This window comes from Acyrthosiphon pisum, chromosome A2 (genome assembly GCF_005508785.2).
Source record: "Acyrthosiphon pisum isolate AL4f chromosome A2, pea_aphid_22Mar2018_4r6ur, whole genome shotgun sequence".
Classification (NCBI taxonomy): Eukaryota; Metazoa; Arthropoda; class Insecta; order Hemiptera; family Aphididae; genus Acyrthosiphon; species Acyrthosiphon pisum.
The window spans coordinates 105,195,046-105,205,911 of NC_042495.1; the positions used below are offsets into that span (position 1 = coordinate 105,195,046).

The window sequence follows — 10,866 nt, forward strand, 5'->3', positions numbered from 1 at the left end:
CTTCATAAAGTTTTTCCGGTCTCCTGAAAAGTGAACATGTACAACTGTTCTCCCAGGTTCCTATTACTCAATCTGTAAATACTTTATTCAGTCTGAAGGGTATGTTGGCTGACGAGTCTCGGCTGTCCGTGTATTATGTTTAACACCCAAACGTCGTGGGGTTCATTTGAATGATGGCCGATCGGTCAATGTTATTATTAATATTACAACGGTTCTGCGCTAATCGCTATAATTCATAATATTATAAAGTATAATGATTTTTAAACTAAAACAAATTATAGGGACATTTTAAGGTATGTGTATTATAAAATACATCAATGTATCATGTTTGACTCATAACATGCTGTCAGGTACGCCGTATGGGTTTTATACTGATAATAAAATATGCTGTACGGTATAATTTTAATAATTGTTTGGTAATTGGGCAAACACTAAACGGCTTACAAATTGTTTACCGGGTGGATTCTGAATTATTTTAGGTAATATACCTACACTATTATATAGTTGATTCCAAATATTTGTTTTTGTAATAAAATTATTTGATTGTTGCCTGTTGGGTCCCGGATTTTGTATGCTTAAAATATATTGTAAATGGATCGGCAGTCGACTTACGCAACGATGACCAGTAGTTGAACTGGTTTATGAAATAAATATATATGAACATTTTCCAGATATCACAGCAAAATGTATTTATGCACACATAATATATTAGCCGAAATTAAAAATTATTAAATTATAAATACTAAATGTCTGCACATAATATACTAGGTATTTATAAATTATAAGTATAATATAACAGCTGTACTAAAAAAAATAAAGATTTTATGTTTTATTTTATTTTTTTGTTTTATTGGTTATTTAATTAAGTTGTAGGTAAATTCAAAATTAGAAATAAAAAAGTTATAAAGAAAATAGCTTAAAAATTTGGACTTTTCTATAATATTTTAACGATGATGAATCATTGAAACAATATCAATATATCATATGAGTATTATATAGGAGTCCGCGGACAAGCGTTGATTTAACGGTGCTTAAGAGTTGAGATACTAGATATAGTAAGTATTAATACAACTATTTTATGTGTATATACTATATTACCATATAAATAATATATTATATATTATGGTGTGTACATTTTTCTTTTGAATAAAATTATATGTTAAATCCTCAGTATTTACATTTTTTCTACTAAAAATTACTACTTTTTTTCTATACATCTACATAATGCATTTACTACAAAGAATCGCAATCAAATAATTAACACTCACCATAGTGTATTTTTATATAGATTCAAAATAATTTATGGTTGTTCATATGAAATAAAAGTATTTTAGTTGGATTATTATGTTCTGTTCTAAAATAATAGTAACACAGACTAGTGAATGAAATAATAATTTAAATAACGGTCAACGATATAAATTCTCGATCGTACGTGAACAGTATTTTGTTAAAGAAAAGGTCAAACCGTTTCCTTTTCCTTTGTTGTTTATGATGAAGGTTTCATAACCGTAGTGTCGGTTGCCAATTTTTGTACTTTTCACGTGTGCCATGTACCTATAGAAGTTGATTTCCAGACCTCGAAAAATATGTATGTAAATTATAAATAAAGTCGACTAAGTGACCAAGTGCTATATTATAAATAAACAGATATTATAATAAATAAATACATTAAATAATTAATATTTATTCACTAACCAATCTAATCTATTGAAGTTTAAAGACTTGAGTTAGGTATACGATTCAAAAATGGGAAGATATGTTAACCAAAATAAAAACATTATACCAAATCTTTTCAGATATTTTAAATTAATAAAACTAATAAACAAATAATAATAAATTACTAATTGTTTTATTCTCAGTTACCTAAAATGTCATTCGGTTATTATAGACAAGAGACTACGACGATGTGTATCTCAATTGCCTATCTAAAACGCCGTGTTACCATTATGTGTATTATAAGAAATGTCGGATAGGCAATTTAGATACACATCGTCGTAGTCACTTATCTATAATAACCGAATGACATTTTTAGCCTACCGGGAAGTTTTAAGAAGGGCCTCCCACGGAGAGAAAAAACCACACCAGCCACTCAATTTGTAAGGGTATTATGTCAGATAAGCTGGACAAAATGTGGAACTTGGGTTTGATGGATATTATTTTTTAAAATTGACATACGTCGTAACGCAAATTTAAATATTCCCTTTTTAACAGAAATATTAAAATCAATGGTAGTTTTGTGTTCAAATTGATAATAATAACATATATGTAAATTAAAATCTGTTAAACCAAAGTTCTACGGATAAAGGATAAGTTCTAAATTTTTTTTCCAAAAAAATTCAATCATTGACGTACATGATGAGGATTGAGGATGGGAACCATCTAGTTTATGGACAAAGTGACATTTCACGTTAAGTTGTATCATAGTTTACAATCGTTATTTAACTTCTATATAATATTTTTTAAAAACAGAAAATTGAAAATATTTGGCATTATTTACTTCACATTCACCAACAAATATAATAAAATAGTCTATAGATGACAACATGACCAGACAAAAAAGGTTAATAACATTATTTTGTTACTTACGTCCTACTTGGTGTCACAATTCTTCAAGCGTTGGTTGTCATATTAAAATTAATTTTCATTATATTATTATATTGATGAATCTCAAAGTACCTACTAAGCATAGGCGCAAATAGCGTTTGGGGATTTGGGGGGGGGGGGGGGCTAAAGCCTTACTTTGATAATATTGAAAAAGCTTAAAAACAAAACGTAGGAAATGTTTGGGGGGGGGGCTATGGACATTTTTGGGAGGGCTTAGCCCTTAAAGCCCTCCCCCTATTTGCGCCTATGCTACTAAGGTAATAATATACTATTAATGAAATCTTAGTTCATGATTGTAACTTATACTTTTTAATTATTATTTACGCTACCACTTTCGATACCTAATGTTGACACCTAACTTCGAAGCTAAATAAAATCTGTGGAAACTTGCAAGAAGAGTTTTAACTTTAAGCCATGCCATTTGATATATTATAAGCGTATGCGAACAAAAATGTGCACACAGTAAGTATAAAATTATAATTATTATTTTAGAGTTTTAAACTAAAAAAAATGGCGGTCGCAAAAGGTTTCAACTGGTAGTTCACTCATTTTTCCATTGGAGTGCTAGTTGTATTTCTCACTACATCAAACAGCTGATTTTTTACGAGATACATTGGGCATCGCTGTTCTAGTCTAATTTCAGTTCCAATATATACCTATACGGTGTTTTGAAACCAGTTACCTTAAGGTTTGAAATAGCGACGCTAAAGAAGACTGAAAAGCTGAAAATTTATCTATGAATCTAAACATGTTATTTTACGCCTACCAGCTGTTTGAGCATCGGTGACGATTCGTAAAAATATGGTAAATTATCGATTATCGAACCGCTCGATTGTTTTGATTACGCCATGTTAACACGTTAAATTGTGAACAATCGAATCGTTTGCAAATCTAATATTGAACAATCGATTTATTCGATTGTGACCATCACTATATTAATAATTGTTGATGTTTTGTGCTGTATCACTACACACAAGGTCAAGGTGGATTGATATACTATTTCAATAATATAGTATCGGTGCACGGCCAGTATCAGTGGCAGCCACAACACCACATCGAAACAACAACAACAACAAAAACAACAACAGTATACCACGGTGAAGACGACTCGGGTCGCCTGCGCAGTAGGACTTATAAACACCTCACCCGACTAGCGATGGGCACAGGACGCCAAGGGGTGATTGACTTGTACAAGACCGTAAGTGTGCCTGTGTAAATGTGTGTGCATTTTGTAAGTGGGTACCTCCTACCTTTACCCACATGCCATATCATGGGCCGCGGATTTCCGGTGGGGTTGGTGAAATCCGATCGCAATCGATCGGGCTCGTGGGTAGGGGCGACGATTTGGTTACGGGTAGGGTGGTGGCGTTTTGGGGAAAGGGGGTACTTGTTGGATGCAATCATTTTATCATCATTCATTACCACTAAACGTCATATTATATTACATCTCGTACGGATCCTGAACGTGACGTATTTCACCAAATACCTAAGTAGGTAGGTACTACGAAATCTATTTTTTTTTCTTTTCAATATCGCTGCCGCCCACTTAGCACAAGAATCGTTGGATTTAAAAATAGTTGTTATTTACTATTATTATATTAAATAATAATAATAAAAAAAAAAACACAATATAACATAATATCAATATAATATATTGTACCTATATATGTTCATTGTTCAATTTGTAACGCAAGTCTCGTCGACGGAGATTTCGATGAAATATGAAATTTCGATTTTTACGGTCTATTTTTAGCTAGACGATCTCGCTTCATGCCAATATTTTGTAAATATTGCAGTTAACCTTGCACCTGCGAGGGCGTTGCTCACACAGCACATCACAGATTCGACCTTTTTGAGGACGAACTTTTAATATATTTTTGTTGTAGTGTTTCCGCGTAGGACGACCCATCACTTCATCGTTGTTAATTTTTTTATTTATTAATAATATAATATTACACTTTCTACCGAAAAGTTATTTATGTTCCCCACAATAATGATCTGTTCAAATACATCACCGATGAATATGCATGCATATTGTTAATATCCTCGCATTCAGTGGCGTAACTTTTGAGATATATTTTTTTAGGCAAAACATAAAAAGTATTTTCGTTTGATTGTGTCTAAAAATATACATTGTCGTGGTGGAGGCGACACCTTTCTGATTTTTATCCCTTAAATAATTTACCAACTATAAATCTATTCCTACATCACACATAATATTATTGTACCTAAACATTTGATGTTGTCTACGTTATTGCACTATACTTCATTTCAATCCTTGAAGTTATGTTGGATTGTAATCAGTGAAAATATAATATCAAGTAAATACTAGCTATCCATATAATACGCACAATATTATAAGTGTAATGTGTATAATCTATAAAATATTGACTTCTCAGTATAATAATATAAAATTAACATAGACAAACAATATTATAGGTATTCAAACTCAAGCATGCTTTAAAAATAAAATGTTTTGTAATGCACAACAATGTATTGAGCTGACAACAGATGGGCAAAACTATATATCGTCGCCACCACTAAGTCTTGGAGGGAAATTTCAATAAATTACAATCGCCCCGCAGATTAAGTCTATAATAGGGCTGTTATAGTCGTATACAAATCGCGTCGTACTCAGAGCCGTCAAGTCCCACTAAAAGGCGTTATTAAAATAATATAGCTCTAACCGCTAATTGTATAACTTCACTATCCTAATGTGGTGAGTGGCTATAGTAAGTAGGTATACTATGCCTAGAAATGGTCTACAGATGTGACTTATTAGAATTTATAATAAAGACAAACATAATATATTTTTATCATATACTATGCGATATGTATGTTTTAATGATGTAGTAGTTAAATAAATTAGAATTCTCCAAACAGTAAATAAAATTCTTATAAAATTGGCAAACCATTTGTATTATTATTTAATATACCTATATTATAATTTATATTACCCAATTATAACAATAATCGTTTATTTATAAATATATCAGTGGTTGATTTGTTGTGGGAGGAGGGTAGAGGAGTACCCCAACTAATTTTTCTGCAACTATAGTATACTAAGCGTACCCATACTATTATTTTTAAGGGAAACGCACGGGACGCTTCATCATTCTGCATATTTATCAAAATGTACGAGATACCATGATATTTTGTCTTAAACCACGGATCTTTAAATTAGTGAATATTACTAACTATTAGTAATTAGATAAATTATTAATTAATATTTTACTTTTATTATCCTTTTGAGTTAATTATTATGACGTATAAGTTTATAACTTACTATATTACCTACTGTAATATTATATCCTATATTATTATTTTTAATTGATTATTTGTAAGTATTTTTTTTTATGGTTTAAAAAGGGGTATAAGCATAGGCGCAAATTGGGGGGCTTTGAGGGGCTAAGCCCCCAACCTATAAGCCGTATATCCCCCCCCCCCAATAAAAAAACCTTTAGGACATACAATTTTAAAATGATATATTGCAATTTTCTGCTTGTCTTTAATATATTCAGCCCCCCCCCAAATCAAAAGTTGAAATTACGCTTATGGGTGGTATAAGGGGCATAGTTTCCGCTATTCAATAACGTTTAACAAGTGATGGGGTCACTCTTTTTTTAAAAGTAAACAGAGCCACCTTACTTTAATTTTTCCAAGTCATATCATTGCAATATTTGTTATGCCTATTTTGATTTTATTATGCTTCAGATATTGTACCAAACTAGAAAATAAAACATAAGATTGTATTAAACGTAGTTCAACAAGTTTTTAACTACATACTCCGAAGTAGTGTATTTTACCAAGAATTTTTGATACAAAAAAAATTTCGAATTTCGAGATAGAAGAGTAGTTACGCTCAGTAAAACTTTGAATAGTTAGGACAGTTAGGTACTTATAAATTACAAACAAATATATTAATTTATTACTAAGTAGTGAGTTATCAGTGCCGCAATTAGGATTCTTGGGGCCCCGGACAAAGTTAATGTATGGGGCCCTATGTATATAATATATTTTATAAGTTACCTATACATAAACAAATATTGATGGTGATTTTTTTTTTTTAAAAGCTTAAAAATATAATGTGAGGCTCAGTGTATTGTTATTAAAATATAACTACCTACACTTAGTGTTATTTTAGATTCTGAGTGGAACGATGAATGTATTGATTTTACAATGATGTGTGTTTTTTTATTTTTTTATTTTTTTATTTTTTTATTTTTTTATTTTTTTATTTTTTTTGTGTCTGTGTACACGATAAGTAGTCGAAATAATGCTACGATTTTCAACTTCAGTATCTTGTTCGATCAGAAAGTGAATATCGTTGGTGCATTGGGGAGGTCAAAATTTAAATTTCCCAGTAGTTTTCAAAAGCGCCGGGAAAAACAAAAGAAAAATTAAGGAAAAACGGGAATTTTTACGCAAAATCTGTTTTCGAGAAATCGATTTTGGTTTTTGGTGTAACTTTAAAAAAAATGACCGTGGATGCATGAAATTTTGACTGAATGTTTACATTTCCATTTTCTATACACGATAAAATTTTGAAAATATTTTGACTTATTTTGAGCTCTTTACGGACATTGTCAGTTTTCATTTTTTTTTAGTTTTTTTTCTAAAAATATCAATAAAATTTTATTTGTTGGATAAAAAAGCTTGAAAATTTAATAGAAGGCTCCTAGTATATTGTTTCAAAGGCAGATGAAAAATATTAAAAATCGTTAGTCACAGTTTTTTTTTTTAAGCATTTAAAGTTCAAAAAATGACAAAATATGGAAAAATCACGAAAATTTGCAAATTATTTCGAGTTATAAATTCATAAAAATGTTTCATTTTAAATCTAAGATATGAAAATGTAATACAAGATTCCTTATAATATTACCTACCTTTATCAAACAAAAAATATCTATAAGAAACTCAAATTAAATTTTTATGGGCGTTTGAAATTCATATTTTTACAACATTTGATATTCACTCGATTTCTTACGTAACGATTTTCTTATTTTGTTGTAATTAAAAAACGAGTGACTGTAGAAACTTGAAAATTTCACTGAATGTTAATATTAGCATTTTATATATACGATAAAATTGTTTAAATAATTTGACTCTTTTTGAGCTGTTTACGGACATTGTAAGTTTTCAATTTTTTTAGTTTTTTTTTTCTATAAATATCAATAAAGTTTTATCTGTTGGGCCAAAAAGTGTATAAATTTAATACAAAGCTCCTGATATATTGTTACAATATCAGTTGAAAAATATTAAAAATACATAGGCACAATTTTTTTTTATAAGCATTTAAAGATCAAATTTGGACAAAATTTATCAAATTTTAATTTGAAAAATTATTTTGTAGTTAAACATTTATAAAATGTTCAATTTTTGTATCTAAGAATTGAAAATTTAAAACAAGATTCCACGTAAGTAATTAATTCTGTTACTAAAAAATCTAAAAAATACATTTACGCAGTTTATTTTTATAGTCATTTTAAGTACAAATTTGGACGAAATTACATATTAAAAACCTAGGATAACTATTTTAGTTATTTTGTTGTGATTGTATAATATTATTCGTGGGTACTTGAAACTTCTAAAGTATACTATTATATATCTATGATAGTACCACGGTTTTTTGTTGATGTATAACGCGTTATAAGTACCTAATAAATATTATGATATGATTAATTTGGAATTTATTATAGGTACCTAATATAATATTATGTCTTATACCTAGACTAACATACCGTCTCCGCTCAGAATCGTTTTTCTTATACAATGATATTATATCATTGAATTCAAATTTAATACCATCCATTATACAGTGACCCACTTGTAACCTACTGTACAGCAGAGCGAAATCCACTTACCCACCTTTTTTTTACTTATTTTTTTATTTATTTTTTTTGTGTCTGTGTACATGATAATTAGTCGAAATAATGCTACGATTTTCAACTTCAGTATCTTGTTCGATCAGAAAGTGAATATTGTTGGTGCATTGGGGAGGTCAAAATTTAAATTTCCCGGTAGTTTTCAAAAGCGACGTGAAAAACAAAAGAAAAATTAAGGAAAAATTGGAATTTTTACGCAAAATCGATTTTTCACATAATTGAATTTGGTTTTTGGTGTAACTCTAAAACAAATGACCGTAGATATATGAAATTTTCACAGGTTGTTTATATTTGCATTTTCTATACACGGTAAAATTTTGAAAACATTTTGATTTATTTTTAGCTCTTTATGGACATTTTCAGTTTCCATTTGTTTTTAGTTTTTTTTTCTATAAATATCAATAAAATTTTATTTGTTGGATAAAAAAGCTTGAAAATTTAATAGAAGGCTCCTAGTATATTGTTTCAAAGGCAGATGAAAATTATTAAAAATCGTTAGTCACAGTTTTTTTTTTTAAGCATTTAAAGTTCAAAAAATGACAAAATATGGAAAAATCACGAAAATTTGCAAATTATTTCGAGTTAGAAATTCATAAAAATTTTTCTTTTTAAATCTAAGATTTTAAAATGTAATACAAGATTCCTTATAGGATAATCTACCTTTACCAAAAAAAAAAATGTCTATAAGAAAGTCAAATTAAATTTTTATGGGCGTTTGAAATTCATATTTTTACAACATTTGATATTCACCCGATTTCTTACGTAACGATTTCCTTATTTTGTTGTAATTAAAAAACGAGTGACTGTAGATGCATGAAATTTTGACTGAATGTTTACATTTCCATTTTCTATACACGATAAAATTTTGAAAATATTTTGACTTATTTTGAGCTCTTTACGGACATTGTCAGTTTTCATTTTTTTTTAGTTTTTTTTCTAAAAATATCAATACAATTTTATTTGTTGGATAAAAAAGCTTGAAAATTTAATAGAAGGCTCCTAGTATATTGTTTCAAAGGCAGATGAAAAATATTAAAAATCGTTAGTCACAGTTTTTTTTTATAAGCATTTAAAGTTCAAAAAATGACAAAATATGGAAAAATCACGAAAATTTGCAAATTATTTCGAGTTATAAATTCATAAAAATTTTTCTTTTTAAATCTAAGATTTTAAAATGTAATACAAGATTCCTTATAGGATAATCTACCTTTACCAAAAAAAAAATGTCTATAAGAAACTCAAATTAAATTTTTATGGGCGTTTGAAATTCATATTTTTACAACATTTGATATTCACTCGATTTCTTACGTAACGATTTTCTTATTTTGTTGTAATTAAAAAACGAGTGACTGTAGAAACAGTTTTTGAAAATTTCACTGAATGTTTATATTACCATTTTATATATACGATAAAATTTTTAAAATAATTTGACTCTTTTTGAGCTGTTTACGGACATTGTAAGTTTTCAATTTTTTTAGTTTTTTTTTTTCTATAAATATCAATAAAGTTTTATCTGTTGGGCCAAAAAGTGTATACATTTAATACAAAGCTCCTGATATATTGTTACAATATCAGTTGAAAAATATTAAAAATACATAGGCACAATTTTTTTTTATAAGCATTTAAAGATCAAATTTGGACAAAATTTATCAAATTTTAATTTGAAAAATTATTTTGTAGTTAAAAATTTATAAAATGTTCAATTTTTGTATCTAAGAATTGAAAATTTAAAACAAGATTCCACGTAAGTAATTAATACTGTTACCAAAAAATCTAAAAAATACATTTACGCAGTTTATTTTTATAGTCATTTTAAGTACAAATTTGGACGAAATTACATATTAAAAACCTAGGATAACTATTTTAGTTATTTTGTTGTGATTGTATAATATTATTCGTGGGTACTTGAAACTTCTAAAGTATACTATTATATATCTATGATAGTACCACGGTTTTTTGTTGATGTATAACGCGTTATAAGTACCTAATAAATATTATGATATGATTAATTTGGAATTTATTATAGGTACCTAATATAATATTATGTCTTATACCTAGACTAACATACCGTCTCCGCTCAGAATCGTTTTTCTTATACAATGATATTATATCATTGAATTCAAATTTAATACCATCCATTATACAGTGACCCACTTGTAACCTACTGTACAGCAGAGCGAAATCCACTTACCCACCTTTTTAATTTTTAATTTGATATATTTTGTCAAAATTTGAAATTAAATTGCTTACAAAAAATGTGTGCCCATGTCTTTTTAATATTTTTTAACTGCTGTTGTAACAATATACTAAGAGCATTGTATTAAATTTTCACGCTTTTTGACCCAACGAATACAATTTAATTGATATTTATAGAAAA

The 10,866-nt window shown here is 28.4% G+C and overlaps 1 protein-coding gene across 1 annotated transcript in view; it reads left to right on the top strand.

The window, feature by feature from the left end:
* Positions 1–3,589: 3,589 nt before the first annotated feature.
* LOC100165017 (electron transfer flavoprotein regulatory factor 1) overlaps positions 3,590–10,866 on the top strand; it is an 11,213-nt gene continuing 3,936 nt past the window's right edge. Inside the window, exon 1 of the mRNA XM_001945541.5 lies at positions 3,590–3,802. Within this exon, the coding sequence (XP_001945576.1) occupies positions 3,761–3,802 (42 nt within the window). The 5' untranslated portion in view covers positions 3,590–3,760. The remainder of the gene's footprint in view (positions 3,803–10,866) is intronic.